At 46.7% G+C, this 16321-nt stretch overlaps 1 protein-coding gene across 11 annotated transcripts in view; it reads right to left on the bottom strand.

Annotated features, from left to right (window-relative positions):
• Positions 1-16321, bottom strand: part of ANK1 (ankyrin 1) — a 218876-nt gene that overhangs the window by 126602 nt on the left and 75953 nt on the right. For all 11 annotated transcript variants that reach the window (XR_014009893.1, XM_081200899.1, XM_081200905.1 and 8 more), the window contains exon 2: positions 3648-3749. Coding sequence is in view for 10 of the 11 variants with exons in the window: in XM_081200899.1 (XP_081057025.1) it covers positions 3648-3749 (102 nt within the window). In the remaining variant the exon portion in view is untranslated. The remainder of the gene's footprint in view (positions 1-3647; positions 3750-16321) is intronic.

The raw sequence follows: 16321 nt of genomic DNA, 5'->3' as shown, positions 1-16321 counted from the left end.
TAGCACAAAATAAATCATAGGAATCATAGGAACAGAGAAGCCGCCTTAGGACTTGCCCAAACTTCCGTATTTCCCATGCCAAGAAAGGACAGCTTTCTGTTTGCCCTGTGCTTTCCAGGCACAGGTCTGACTGGTTTTCCCCTTGCCCTGCTCTTTTCCCATGGAAAACCCACTCTTTAGGGCTAAATCAGAGCAAACAGCAATTTGTGGAAAGCCTCCATTTGCCATTTGCGTCAACTGAGCGCTGAAGAAGGAAAGCAGCAGGCAAGAGGAAGGATGGGTCAGTCCTTAGTTATACCTAGTACTGCCGCCTAAACATTTCCACAGAGTTCTGGAGGTAGGGGTGGGCAGTAAGGGGCTGTGGGGCAAAAGAACATAGCAATTTTTACTGAAGGAAAAAACAGCCCCCTCCCCCCCCTCCTGCTGCGTCATCTGATAAGGAACGGTAAGCACACCTGAAGCTGTCTGAAAATAACTAGGATTTTTGCCTTTGTGACAGTGGGGGTAGTACTCAGCCCAATTGCTACTTCCACTGAGTCAGATCACGCTCCCACCTCTCCTGCTCCCTGTCTCCCAGGACCAGACAGGGACTGGAGAGGGAGGAGCAGAAACAGGTTGCATGCTGACGCAGCCTTCACCTGCTTGCACACAGCTCAGGTGGGCGAGATACATAAGCGGAGGTGGGGCCTCTCTCTTGTGGCAGCTGCTTCATTGGGTGCACACCTGGGAGCAGCTGAGAGATGGGACGGACATGTCTTTCCCTAACATGCTAAGTGCACTTTTTGACAATAAAGAGCTGATTCCTCACTTTGGGCATTCCGTGCCCAACTGCGCTGTGACACCAAGATTCCTATTTGTAAGCTCCAGCAACTATTTCCCTGGAAGAGCCTCCAGGGCATGCAGGGCAGAGACGGCAGAGAACTGGTTTCCATGCAAGCCCACTCCATCAGCAGGCTGAAGCAGCCCAGAAGTGGCTCTGGGGATGAGCCAGGTGAGTCACCGTCTGCCTGTGGAGCCCTTCCCCCACCTCGCCTGCAAGCCTGCCAGGGGGGAATGCAAAATGGGCTCCCCAAGGGCGCTGGCTCTTGTGCTCTCCCTTAATGAAGGACTCTGGCTTCTCTGTTTGGGTTCTGGGAGACAGGAAGAGCCCTCTCCAGAATATTTTATGCAGCAGGTAGAATAGCCCAGTGTTTCCCAACCTTTTTTGGGCAAAGGCACACTTGTTTCATGAAAAAAATCTCGAGGCACACCACCATGCCAGATGGGGAAAGGTCACTTTTTACTTATGTAAAAAAAAATTTAAAAAAATAGTAACAGCATAGAAGGTAATGGTTAGGCTAGCATCCCTCTTCCAAATATGCTAGGTTTTTATTTGCAGGGACTGTTCTACATGGGAAAGCATTCAGCACTGTCATTCTCCCATCTGCCATCTGAATTGGTACTATTCTGGGTCAACTTACTCTGCTGCATGTGTAGATGAAAATGGCACCAAGTGTGGGGGAGGGGGCAGAACAGGTTTCAGATACAGGATATTAAGCATACACGTACTTCAGATTGAACTGGTTGCTTGCTTTGCAAGTTTTCATTTCCCAAATGACTGCCTTGGCAAGCGCAATACCTACCAGGCTCAACGCCGGTCTCGCGCTGCCGCTTCCCGCACTCTCAAGGACCCGGGAGGAGGAAGGCGTGAAGGGAATCCCGAAGGCGCGAAAACCTCGCGCATGCGCAGGCCTTCCGCCTGCGACAGCCCAGTAGGCCGGCCGAAGCGAGCGGCGATGGGATGTGGGAGGGAGCTCGCTCGCCGTCCCGCGTGTGCCTATGTGGGGCACGTTACAGCCCCGTGACATCAGCGCCACGCAGGCAGCCAGGCAGGCAGACGGCGAGAGCCCCGCACTGGGCGGCCTCTCCTCGCCGCCGCCGCCCCGCCTCTCGCCGCCCGACTCGCCCGCCTCCCTCCCACGGCACACCAGGCAACGTCTCGCGGCACACTAGTGTGCCGCGGAACACCGGTTGGGAAACACTGGAATAGCCCAAATCCTTCCCCTGCAAAAGTCACCTTGTAGCTTGGACTTTCTCTTGCACACACGCCTTAGAAGCAAACGCAGGCAGGAAGAAGACAAACTGCCAGATGTCTTCTTAGCTACATAAGAGCAGCCCTGCTGGAACAGAGCAAAGGCCTGTCTAGTCCGGCATTCTGTTTATTGAGCACCTCCACACAGCTCACGCGTGAGGCAGGAAGAAGGAAAGCCCTCTCACATCCAGGGGCATATTGCAATAGTAAGGAGCTTTTTTCAGACAAAAGGCCACATTTCCCTCTGAATAAGCTTCTGGGGCCACATGCCAGGGTGGGCAGGGCCAGTTGTAAAAGTGGAGGGATGTGGTGAGGGATACATTTGGGTGCTACACGACTCCCTTGTTTCTATACTTGAGACATCATTTGCCCAGGCCATGATCCAGGTCAAGAAGAGCCAATGGGTGGGCAAGGTCACTCTGGAACCTAGGAATCTTGTGGCACCCTTTGACCAGCAGCTCTGACTGTTCATCACACTGGGCAGCTCCACACAGATCCAGAAGGTTCCCTCTTTCAGGCCAGGAATCCTGGACATTTTCCTTCAGCTTGAGAAATGAAGATGCAGAATTCTGTACTCAACTTCCGCCATGCAGTTGTGCAACCCTGTTGTGCAGGAGGCTACGCCACCTAACTCTCTCCTGGTTAGGCCCTGAAAGCCCTGAAGAACTGAGGTTGAGGTTACCTCAGGGATCGCCTGAACCCTTACAGCTCAGTCACTGAGCATCTGCAGGAGCGTCACTGGTCGTCTACCGAGTTGGTGGGGATCATTTGACAACAGCAGGAAGCCAAGCCTTTAGGGTCCTGGGCCCAGGATTGCGGGATAATCTGCCCATAGAGATTCAGCAGGTGCCTTCTGTTTCCACTTTTAACCTCCTGGTGAAAACACTTCTATTCCGTCAGGCAATTAAGAAAACACCTTTCCACAATAGTCAGCTGGCTTCTAATTTTGACATTTTGTATGATTTTTACTGCCTGGTTTTATGTACAATTATAAACAGCTCTATTTTTTTTTAAGTTTATGCATAGTGGTAAATAAATATGTTTACAAATGATTATTTAAGGCAGAAAGCATTCCATGGCAAGAAAGGTCTCTCTTCCCTCCACACAATCCCTAAAGTTCAAGTAATCTGGATGTGCACTAATTATATTATCTATTTTACTTTTTTACTTATTTATCTTTAGTAAATTTGTATTTAATAGAACTCAAGGCGCTTCACAACATGAAAATACAAGATACAAGCCATAGTTATTCAGCAGTGAGTGAAACATATTCTTCACATGCCCAGGGGTGCTCTTTTTATTATTACTTCACACATTCTGGAGCTTAGACTGCAAGAAAAATTCTGCCTGGCAGAAGAATGAGGGAAACTCAAGAGCTCTAAAAAATGAGGGAGCTGATCTTCTACCTCTTACCTGGCACCGCAGCTGGCGCAAGCTGGAGGAGGATGGGGCCACCTGAAAAGCATCTGATTAGACACCAAGGGCAGAACGCAAGCCCCTGGCTGGATCAATCAAGACCAAGCCAAAAGCTGGTGGGCCAAGGATAGGGGGTGTCAGGGAAGAGCTCATGGCTTACCTGGTTGCAGGTGTTAATATCCACACCATTCCTCAAGTGGTCCAGAGCCTTATCCAAGTTTCCAGATCGTGCCGCCCGTAAGAAGCTGGTCGCAGCATCAGCCTTAGAAAGAGAAGAGGCATTGTTAGTGGGTGTATTGGGCTAACCTGCAATAGCTGAAGTGCAGCTCTCGCTGATGTGGTTACGCAGCATCTGGGATTCCGATTGCAGGTGGGGGCTCACCTGATTGCTCCTCCACACAAAAATAAACAAATCCTTGCACACAGAAAGTTAGCGTCTCAGGGAGTAGGACTTGGTGCCAGCCAGCAGCCAGGGAAGGCGAGGCCAAACCCCTCTAAGTCTAACCAGCATTTTGACTGAGGGAAGAACACTGTTGAAAGAAGCACAGACCTGCCGCCCAATATGGCAAATGAGCGTACAGTGGTTAAGTACTCGGGTTAAGTACTTAATTCGTTCCAGAGGTCCATTCTTAACCTGAAACTGTTCTTAACCTGAAGCACCACTTTAGCTAATGGGGCCTCCTGCTGCTGCCGCACCACCGGAACACGATTTCTGTTCTCATCCTGAAGCAAAGTTCTTAACCTTAAGCACTATTTCTGGGTTAGCGGAGGCTGTAACCTGAAGCGTATGTAACCTGAAGCGTATGTAACCTGAGGTACCACTGCACCAAGTTTTCCCCTCCCCCTCCGTAACACGTGGCACCACCCACTGTATGTCTTGATATCACTAAGCAGCAAGTTTCCCTGCCCCACACCACTAAAACACACATTTTTACAAAGTAATTTCTCCAAATATAATGCACTTTTCTATGCTATTTACACTTACCCTACAATATTTATTTTTATTTCTTTATTAAATTTGTATACCGACCTATTCCTGTAGATCTCAAAGATAGGCATCTTTACACGCATTCCTTGTCTGGAGAACTGCACTGAGGACATTCAGAAAAGTACAAATGCTAAAGAACAGCTGTGCTTCAGTTTGCATACTGTTTCACAGAGTGTGGATTTGGTAGGTTTACTACCGTTAAATGTAAACTGAATCTAATTTCTCCATTTTCAGCAGAAGCGTTGCATATCTTATGACAGGAAGCTCCGCAAGAGGTGTCCTTCCTCAGCTCCCCTGTGGAGGTCAGGGGCTTCCCTTCAAAACAAGCAGGGGGAACCTTGAGTCCTCCAGACGTCCTTGAACTACAGCTCCCCTCCTCCACTGGCCAGGCTCGCCAGGGATGCTTGGAGGGCTCCCCCCTCCAGCTTCAGAGTATCCAATTAGAATTAAAACAAAACAGGTTGGGTTTTTTTGTATTTAGTTTTTGGCAAAATTTTAAGTTTTAACATTTTATTAAAAAAAACACCAACAGATGCCTTAAACAAAAACATTAAATGCTGATGAAACTGAAGGCAATATTGCAACTGATCACTGTGCTTTTACATTTCAGAGGGATTTCTCCCCTTCCAAAGTTCCTAAATCCAACAACATCCATAATGCCAGCCTAAGTATTGCTAACTCAGAAATACATAGGGAGACAGGGGCTGCCTTGTGCCAGGCCCACCAAAGGACCGCCTGACTCTGTATGGCCACAATGACCCGCTGAGCAGAGGAGGAGCTGGACGTCCTGATTTGGGGTGAGCATTGGGAGCTCTCATCTTAGGCTGACACAGCAGATTGTTTTTATCGCAAGAGCTGACCGTGGGCTGGTTTTGCACTCACAATGCAGTCAACAAATGACATGCTGTAGCAGACCTACCAATTGCCTTGTCTTAAGTGGGACAGCCCCACTTTCTTTGGAGGTGCCTTGGACTCTGCCTTTGTCCCAGGGCACCCCGATTACAGTCCTACCTGGAAATGCTGGGGATCCAATGAGGAACCTTCTGTGTGCAATGCAAGTTCTCTACCGCTGAACTACAGCCTTTCCACAGATCATAGAATCATAGAGTTGGAAGAGACCACAAGGGCCATCGAGTCCAACCCCCTGCCAAGCAGGAAACAGGGATGTGTTTTAGTGATGTGTTTTAGTGATGTGTCTGTTCCGTAATTCTCACCTCTTTCAGATGCATTTGCCTTTTTTTTTTTTGCTTTTTTAGCATTTATATCCCACACTACCTATACTCTGCCCAGAACAGCTCACAAAAAAGGGTAAATAGAAAAGTTAGCATGTAAGTTCATGAACATGACCAGATCTTTTTTCCAAAAAATGAAAAACAAACATAACATTGGTACATTCTTATAAACAAGATATGATAACCAAATCTCACATTGTTTAAATTAAGTTTTAGTGATGTGTCTGTTCCGTAATTCTCACCTCTTTCAGAAACATCGCATTCAGCCTGCCTACAGCTTTCCCCAGGTGTTCACAGGTAGAGGCATCATAGCTGACTACAGCAAACCCTCCAAAGTTCAGCCAAGAAAGATTGGGACGTGGGCCTCTTGCCTCCTTCCCCAAGCCCAGGAAGAGCTTGCCCAGCTTTGGGAAGGAGGAAGGAGGACTCCAGCCTGCTGCCAGAGCCCCGTGCCTCCTTTCCCAGTGGGTGGTTTTTTTAAAAAAAACCTTAATAGATTTTCAGCTGAAACCATAGATCTGGCTGAGTCAGACCATTGATCCATCTATCTCATCGCTGCCTACACTGACAGGCAGCAGCTCTCCAGGCTCACAGGCAGGCAGGCAGTTGGTTGGTTTGTTGGAGCCCTTGGCAAACATGAAAGCCGTACAATATGCTTATGTGCAAACCCTTTGGTTTTCTTTAAGTGGAAGTAAAAGATGGCCTGAGAGAGGCCTCATGGTTGATCTTTGTTTTACAGTATGCTTGCCCCCCCTCCCCCCGCCGCACTTCAGACACCTGCCAAGTCAGTTTGTCCAGAGACAGCAGCAGGACAAAAGGAAATAGCACCTGCACAGCCTGGGCAGCAAAGCCTCTCTGAGGTCGCCTCCAGACTATCAGTACTTTGCTGGAGGTATTCAACCACACGCTGGGAAATTGAGGTTTGTGCAATTCAAAGGGGAATAAAGTGCTCTGTCACAACAAATCCACTTTTTAAAACAAACAAACAAACAAACAAACGGACTCTTTGCTGTTAGAAAACTGACAAGGAAATGCACTGCTAAGTGTGGAATTAATGAATGGTTAAGAGGAAGATGTGCAACCCCAGCACAGGCAAAAAGGGACAAAGGCTTGCTGTCCTATGTCTGCCCCACAACAAATCAGAAAAAATGCTCAGGACACAGACAAAACTGGACACGGACGTTATGCAAGCAAGTCATGCCCCGTAAGCAGAGGTCATCCGGAGGAGCTCCAGAGCCACTTTCAGCTTTCTTCAAAGGGAAACAGTGTCCCTCTCGGACCCAGGAGGGGCAGACCCCGCAGACTAGAGCAGCAGCCGGCATTTAGCACTGAAAACGGCCGTCCCTTCTCTGCTGCTTAGCTTGACCCTACCCACATTTGAACTCTTGCATAAGCCTTTGGGAATGGAAACCCCCCTCCCCCCCTTACACTTCCCAAAATGAAAGTAGAGCAGGCAGGTGTCCGAGCAGATGAGATAACCAAGATGCTCTGGCTATAATTAACTGCACACTTCCTATGTGGGACCCTGGCCCAGAGAAGGAGGCCTCTCGAGTCCAGGAGAAGGGAGAGGCAAAAGAGAGCTGGCACCACAGGGAGGAGAGAGATTTGTGAATGGAGGCAGGCTTTGTGCAAAAGCCACAGCTCAGTGGGAAGAGCACACGGCTGTTGCGTGAACATCATCCCAGGTTTCAATCCCTGGCGTCTCCAGGTGGGCTGGGAAAGGAACCCCCCCCCCGATTACTCAGTTATAGAGATGGGTGGACCAATGGTCTGGCTCTCTTTAAGACAGCTTCCTCCATGCCTAAAAGCTAAGTAGGGGCTGCTGACTCTGCATGCAGAAAGACCACCTTCCATTCTGCCCGTCAGTGCAGATAAATATTGAGCTAGATGAAAGAACAGCCTGACTCTGTATGAGACAGAGCCTTATGACCCCATGGTATTTCATGCCAGGACTGGTCCCCCTGGTCTTGAATGGCGGACAACAGCGCCAGCCCTGCCATTGGTCAGGGTTAGGCAGCCACCTCAGGCAGCGGGTGCTTGGAGAGGAGGGCAGCCAAGTGATGGAGGACTAACTAAGGGCGAGAGGTTGGAGGGCAGAGGTGTTTGTGCCACGCAGCCTGCCCTGCACTAGCCTGCTAGCCTACATTACAATGAAGGACGCTGTCCTGTCGTCAGAAGATAAGATGAGCCCTCTGGATCAGGCCAATGGCCCACGTCACCCAGCATTCTCTTCTCCCAATGGCCAACCAAATGCCTATGGGAAGCCTGAGAGCACAGCCACGGTGCGTAGTAGCCATGGAAAGCTTGATCCTCCAAGAATTTGCCTACTCTTCTTTTAAGGCCATCTCTATTTCCCATGGGAGTGAAGCCCACAGTTCTGCTTGCCCATCCACTTTTTCCAAACCACACATCACCTCTGCCATGTCTCCTGTTAGGGCTCATCCATGCTTCTGCTTGTCCTGTGCTTTCTAGGCATGAGTCCAACCATTTTTGTCTTTGCCGTGCCACTTTCCCCAAAAAACCTGCTCTTTAGCACTCTTTAGTCATGGGATGGCACCATCATCTGCTTCACCTCAGGTAACGAAACATCTTGGGCCATTGCTGGCAGAGACTGTACCCTAAAGGGTTTCTGCTGGTGGCAACATAACCAAGAGGGTTGGGCAGAAGAACTGTCTCTTTGCCACTGCTTGAAAGGGTGGAAATAACTCCACCCATTTTTGCACAGTGAAATATGCAAAGATAGGGTAGGCTCTTCCTGGAATGTAGCCAGGGGCCACAAAACGGAGGCGGCAAGTAGAGGGCACCTGTTGTTGTTGTTTAGTCGTTTAGTTGTGTCCGACTCTTCGTGACCCCATGGACCAGAGCATGCCAGGCACTCCTGTCTTCCACTGCCTCCCGCAGTTTGGTCAGACTCATGTTTGTAGCCTCGAGCACACTGTCCAACCATCTCGTCCTCTGTCGTCCCCTTCTCCTTGTGCCCTCCATCTTTCCCAGCATCAGGGTCTTTTCCAGGGAGTCTTCTCTTCTCATGAGGTGGCCAAAGTACTGGAGCCTCAGCTTCAGGATCTGTCCTTCCAGTGAGCACTCAGGGCTGATTTCCTTAAGGATGGATTGATCTCCTTGCAGTCAATGGGACTCCCAAGAGTCTCCTCCAGCACCAGAATTCAAAAGCACCAATTCTTCGGCGATCAGCCTTCTTTCTGGTCCAGCTCTGACTTCTGTACGTCACTACTGGGAAAACCATAGCTTTAACAATACGGACCTTTGTTGGCAAGGTGATGTCTCTGCTTTTTAAGATGCTGTCTAGGTTTGTCATTGCTTTTTTTTTTTTTAATAATATTTTTATTGCATTTTTTCCAGGTACAACGGAATCAGATATACAAAGAAGTAACAGAAAAGAAAAAAGAAAAAGAAAAAAAAGAATAATCTTTCCAAAACATTTTTCCTTAACCAACCGGACTTCCCCACGTCTCCCTCACCTTGCTTTCTTTACAATAAAAATTTCAGCAAATTATAACCTTGTTTCATGTATACTTTTGTTCTTTCAAATAGTTATATTTTAGATTTAAAATACTTATAATCAATTTACTTTAAAAGCAAATGTATTATTGTTTTAAACATTAGACCTTTCATTAATATAGCTTAAGTTCCCATAACATCGAATCTTATTGCTGGAGCTAGATTTTCCAAATCGTGCAAATTCTTAACATTCATATAACTTGTAAAATTTTTGTAGATAATCCTTAATTTTTTTCCAATCCTCCTCCATTGTTTCTTCTCCCAAATCTCGGATTCTGCCAGTCATTTCAGCCAGTTCCATATAGTCCATCAATTGCGTCTGCCATTCTTCCAGTGTGGGTAAATCTTGTGTCTTCCAATATTTTGCGATGAGAATTCTTGCTGCTGTAGTTGCATACATGAAAAAAGTTCTGTCCTTCTTTAGCACCTTCTGGCCGACAATGCCCAGGAGGAAGGCCTCTGGTTTCTTAGGAAAGGTGTACTTAAACACCTTTTTTAGCTCATTATAAATCATTTCCCAGAAGGCCTTCACTTTTGGACAGGTCCACCAGAGGTGAAAGAATGTCCCTTCAGCCTCCTTACATTTCCAACATTTATTATCAGACAGATGATATATCTTAGCAAGCTTGACTGGGGTCATGTACCACCTATATATCATTTTCATAATATTCTCTTTCAAGGCATTACATGCCGTGAATTTCATACCGGTGGTCCATAACCTTTCCCAGTCTTCAAACATAATGTTGTACCCAATGTCCTGAGCCCATTTTATCATAGCTGATTTGACTGTCTCATCCTGAGTATTCCATTTAAGCAGCAAGTTATACATTCTCGAAAGTACCTTAGTCTTTGGTTCTAACAGTTCTGTCTCTAGTTTCGATTTTTCCACCTGGAAGCCTGTTTTCTTGTCCAGCTTAAAAACTTCTTGGATTTGAGCATAATGAAACCAATCCTGCACCTTATTCTTTAATTTTTCATAGCTCTGCAGCCTCCAATTGTCTCCAATTTTTTCTATTATTTCCCCATATTTCGGCCAGCCGGCCTCCATATTGGGTTTTTTTCGAGCCTTGGCCTCCGCTGGTGATAACCACCTCGGGGTCTTTCCTTCTAATAAGTCTTTGTATTTTATCCAGACCATAAATATTGCTTTTCTGACAATATGGTTTTTAAACATTTTATGAGTTTTTACCTTGTTGTACCACAAATATGCATGCCATCCTAAAGAATTATTATACCCTTCCAGATCTAGGACATCAGTGTTCTCTAAAAGTAACCAATCCTTCATCCAGCAGAAGGCTGCAGCTTCGTAATATAACCTTAAGTCTGGCAGGGCAAACCCCCCTCTTTCCTTAGCATCAGTTAGTATTTTAAATTTTATTCGGGGCTTTTTGCCCTGCCAAACAAACTTAGAAATATCCTTCTGCCATTTACCAAAACATTCCACTCTGTCCACAATCTGTAGGGTTTGAAACAAAAACAACATCTTTGGCAATACATTCATCTTTATAGCTGCGATTCGGCCCAACAAGGAAAGTTTTAATCTTGACCAAATTTCTAAATCCTTTTTAACTTCTGACCAACATTTTTCATAGTTATCTTTAAATAAGTTCAAGTTTTTGGAAGACAAATTGACCCCCAGGTATTTCACTTTTTTAGCCACGCTTAATTTTGTTTCCTTCTGAAACCCATCTGTTTCTAAAGGTGTCAAGTTTTTCCCCAAAACTTTAGTTTTTTGTTTATTCAACTTAAATCCCGCCACCTGACTAAAATCATGAATCAGTTCTAAAACTCTTTTTGTACTAGGTTCTGGCTCCTGTAATGTTAAAACCAAGTCATCTGCAAAAGCTTTCAGTTTATATTGTTTCACTCCGACCTGTATTCCTTGCACCAACCGGTCCTCCCTAATCATATTCAAAAGCACCTCCAGGACCGAGATAAACAAAAGAGGGGAAAGAGGGCACCCCTGTCGTGTTCCTTTTTCAATTTTAAACTCTTCTGTCACCACATTGTTCACTATCAATTTAGCTTTTTGCTCTGAATATATTGCTTCTATACCATTTTCGAACCCCCGTCCCACTCCCATCCCTTCCAAATTTTTCTTCATGAACTTCCAAGAGATGTTGTCAAAGGCCTTCTCCAGGTTTGTCATTGCTTTTCTCCCAAGAAGCAGGCATTTTTTAATTTCGTGTAGTCACCATCTGCAGTGATCATGGAGCCCAAGAAAGTAAAATCTCTCACTGCCTCCATTTCTTCCCCTTCTATTCGACAGGAGGTGATGGGCCCAGTAGCCATGATCTTGAGTTTTTTGATGTTGAGCTTCAGACCATATTTTGCGCTCTCCTCTTTCACCCTCATTAAAAGGTTCTTTAATTCCTCCTCACTTTCTGCCATCAAGGTTGTGTCATCTGCATATCTGAGGTTGTTGATATTTCTTCCGGCAATCTTAATTCCAGCTTGGGATTCATCCAGCCCATCCTTTCGCATGATGAATTCTGCATATAAGTTAAATAAGCAGGGAGACAATATACAGCCTTGTCATACTCCTTTCCCAATTTTGAACCAATCAGTTGTTCCATATCCAGTTCTAACTGTAGCTTCTAGTCCCACGTAGAGATTTCCCAGGAGACAGATGAGGTGATCAGGCACTCCCATTTCTTTAAGAACTTGCCATAGTTTGCTGTGGTCGACACAGTCAAAGGCTTTTGCATAGTCAATGAAGCAGAAGTAGATGTCTTTCTGGAACTCTCTAGCTTTCTCCATAATCCAGGGCATATTGGCAATTTGGTCTCTGGTTCCTCTGCCCCTTTGAAATCCAGCTTGCACTTCTGGGAGTTCTTGGTCCACATACTGCTTAAGCCTGCCTTGTAGAATTTTAAGCATAACCTTGCTAGCATGTGAAATGAGTGCAATTGTGCGGTAGTTGGAGCATTCTTTGGCACTGCCTTTCTTTGGGATTGGGATGTAGACTGATTGGGATTGGGATGTAGACTGATTGGGATTGGGATGTAGACTTCTCAAATCCTCTGGCCACTGCTGAGTTTTCCAAACTTGCTGGCATATTGAGTGTAGCACAGCATCATCTTTTAAAATTTTTAATAGTTCAGCTGGAATATCATCACTTCCACTGGCCTTGTTATTAGCAGTGCTTTCTAAGGCCCATTTGACTTCACTCTCCAGGATGTCTGGCTCAAGGTCAGCAACCACACTACCGGGGGTATAATTCCTCTGTGTATTCTTGCCACCTCTTCTTGATGTCTTCTGCTTCTGTTAAGTCCTTTCCACTTTTGTCCTTTATTATGGTAATCTTTGTACGAAATGTTCCTTTCATATCTCCAATTTTCTTGAACAGATCTCTGGTTTTTCCCATTCTATTGTTTTCCTCTATTTCTTTGCATTGCTCGTTTAAGAAGGCCTTCTTGTCTCTCCTTGCTATTTTTTGGAAATCGGCATTCAATTTCCTGTATCTTTCACTATCTCCCTCACATTTTGCTTGCCTTCTCTCCCCCGCTATTTGTAAGGCATCGTTGGACAGCCACTTTGCTTTCTTGCATTTCCTTTTCATTGGGATGGTTTTCGTTGCTGCCTCCATCCATAGTTCTTCAGGCACTCTGTCCAGCAAATCTAAATCCTTAAACCTGTTCCTCACTTCCACTGTGTATTCATAAGGGATTTGATTTAGATTGTATCTTACCGGCCCAGTGGTTTTTCCTACTTTCTTCAGTTTAAGCTTGAATTTTGCTATAAGAAGCTGATGATCTGAGCCACAGTCAGCTCCAGGTCATGTTTTTGCTGACTGTATAGAGCTTCTCCATCTTTGGCTGCAGAGAATATAATCAATCTGATTTTGATGCTGCCCATCTGGTGATGTTCATGTGTAGGGTCATTTCTTGTGTTGTTGGAAAAGAGTGTTTGTGATGACCAGCTTGTTCTCTTGGCAGAAGTCTATTAGCCTTTGCCCTGCTTCGTTTTGAACTCCGAGGCCAAACTTGCCAGTTGTTCCTTTTATCTCTTGATTCCCTACTTTAGCATTCCAATCCCCTATAATGAGAAGAACATCCTTCTTCTTTGGTGTCATTTCTATAAGGTGTTGTAAGTCTTCATAGAATTGGTCAATTTCAGTTTCTTCAGCACCAGTAGTTGGTGCATAAACTTGGATTACTGTGATGTTAAAAGGTCTGCCATGGATTCGTATCAACTTACCCAGGTTCATGGTTCTTACATTCCAGGTTCCTATGCAATATTTTTCTTTACAGCATTGGACTTTCCTTTCGCTTCCAGGCATATCAGCAACTGAGCAACCTTTCGGCTTTGGCCCAGCCGCTTCATCAGCTCTGAATCTACTTGTACTTGTCCTCTGCTCTTCCTCAGTAGCATGTTGGACGCCTTCCAACCTGAGGGGCTCATCTTCCAGCGTCATAACTTTTATATGCCTGTTGTCTTTGTCCATGGAGTTTTCTTAGCAGGGATACTGGAATGGCTTGCTGGTTCCTGCTCCAGGTGGATCACATTTGGTCAAAACTCTCCACCTTGACTTGTCCGTCTTGGGTGGCCCTGCATGGCATAGTTCATAGCTTCTCTGAGTTATTCAAGCCCCTTTGCCACGGCAAGGCAGTGATCCATGAAGGGGTACTAGATCCTTTCTAAAGTGACAATCAAAGCTCTCTCAGCTTTGGGTACTAGCCCTAACTTTGCGGTGGAAAGCCCACTTTGCAAACAGAAGGTTCCACGTTCAACTCTTGGTATCTCCAGGTAAAAGGGTCAGGAAGCAGGTGATGACAGCAAGCTGCTGTACACTGAGCCAGATTCCTGTTTTGGTTAGCTCACTATGGTCTACATGAGGTTTGGCTATCCTGCAGCCCTCAAGATGTTGCTAGACTACAACTTCCAATTCCTTGACCAGTGGCCAAGCTAGATGGGGCTGATCGGAGTTTGAGTCCAGCAACATTTAGAAGGCCACAGGGCAGCTCCCCATAATCCACACTGGCTGGCAGCAGTTTTCCGGGGTTTCAGAGAAGAATCTTCCCCAGCCTGGCCTGGAGATGCCGGGGTTGTATCAGGGACCTTCTGCAGGCCAGTCTGATGCTCTGCTACTGAGCGCTCCATTCCTTCTCCTAAGAAGGGAATCATAGAATCATAGAGTTGGAAGAGACCACAAGGGCCATTGAGTCCAACCCCCTGCCAAGCAGGAAACACCATCAGAGCACTCCTGACATATGGATGTCAAGCCTCTGCTTAAAGACCTCCAAAGAGGAGACTCCACCACACTCCTTGGCAGCAAATTCCACTGTCGAACAGCTCTTACTGTCAGGAAGTTCTTCCTAATGTTTAGGTGGAATCTTCTTTCTTGTAGTTTGGATCCATTGCTCCGTGTCCGCTTCTCTGGTGGAGCAGCAGAAAACAACCTTTCTCCCTCCTCTATGTGACATCCTTTTATATATTTGAACATGGCTATCATATCACCCCTTAACCTCCTCTTCTCCAGGCTAAACATGCCCAGCTCCCTTAGCCGTTCCTCATAAGGCATCGTTTCCAGGCCTTGGACCATTTTGGTTGCCCTCCTCTGGACACGTTCCAGTTTGTCAGTGTCCTTCTTGAACTGTGGTGCCCAGAACTGGACACAGTACTCCAGGTGAGGTCTGACCAGAGCAGAATACAGTGGCACTATTACTTCCCTTGATCTAGATGCTATACTCCTATTGATGCAGCCCAGAATTGCATTGGCTTTTTTAGCTGCCGCGTCACACTGTTGGCTTCTGCCTGAGGCTGATGGGAGCTGGAGTTCAGCAACATCTGGGGAACATCATGTCTTGCAGCATATGGACAAATAGAGGGGCCGGCTTCCCATATTCCTAAAAAGCGACAACCTCTAAGGCCAGCAGAAGGCACTTGGGTGCATGTGGCAGAAAATCCAAATGGCAGCCTCACCACTGCCAATTAGCATTTGGCACAAACCAATCCAGCCTCTTTGGGTCATTCATAAAATGGCCCTTTCATGTTCCAGAATGACGTGTCCAGATCCCTTCCCTCCTCTGTTTTATTCCACTGGTACCTGGTCAACCACTATTACCATTTTGAGTATTTAGGAGAAATGATGCTAGTCTGCAGACCAGGGGTAGGGAACCTTTTGCAGCCAAAGGGCCACATTCTCTTCCAGGCAATCTTCTGGAGGCCACATGCCAGTGTTGGGCTAGCCAGAGGCAAACATGGGTACAGCAACAAATTAAAATATTACTTTTGTACAGTAGGATAGCTTATACACCCCTCCCCCACCCCACCCCCTTTGAGGCAAGCCAGAGTTGACAACAAGCAATCCAGGAGGGTGAGAAGCAAGGCCTGAGGGTGGTGTGGCCTGGGAAGAGAGGCCGTGGCCGGGAGGGGATCTGGTCTGAAGAAGGTCCCCAGGAGTCTGAAGGGGCACGGGACTTCCCTGGTATCTGAGGTTTTCCATCATGATGCACACCCTTCCAGCACAGAAATACAGGCAGTTGCCATATACAAAGTCAGACAGTCAGTCAATCTAGCTCTGTATTGGCTACACTGACTGGCAGGGACTCTCTAAAGGTTCAGACAGTCTCTCCTAGCTTTCCCTGGAGATGCCAGGGATTGAACCAGGGACCTTCTGCATGCAAAGCAGATGCTCTACCTCTGAGCTATAGCCCTTAGTTTCTCCCCACCACCACCACCACACATGCGCATCAAAATCGTCTCTTTGAGCTTCAGCTGCTCTTTACGAAGTGCAGGAGGGTCCCCTGCAAATCAGGTGGGAGGGATGGAGGGAGGGTGCTCGGATAGTGAGTGATCCTTGGGCCATTATAAGTACCCAAGAGGAGGCCTCTGATGCCAGCATCTGTGAGATTCTGGCAGGTGTGCCACCCTGATATTGTTCTGGCATCACGAAGCCCCACAATGGCAAATGTGGGAGAAGGCCTTCTGCAAGTGAACGGTCTACCTCTTACAGGCCTATGGGATGCATCCACCTCCGGGGGCCTCAAACATTTTGGCTGGCCTCGACTGAAGCCATTGCTTGTGGGTCAACGATGACCACTCCATCCTGTTCTTCATCCAAGTCCTCTGGCACCTGCAAAGGACTCAGGA

Source organism: Podarcis bocagei (assembly GCF_964188305.1).
Source record: "Podarcis bocagei genome assembly, chromosome: 7".
NCBI lineage: Eukaryota > Metazoa > Chordata > Lepidosauria > Squamata > Lacertidae > Podarcis > Podarcis bocagei.
This window is presented reverse-complemented; position numbering and strand designations above follow the sequence as displayed.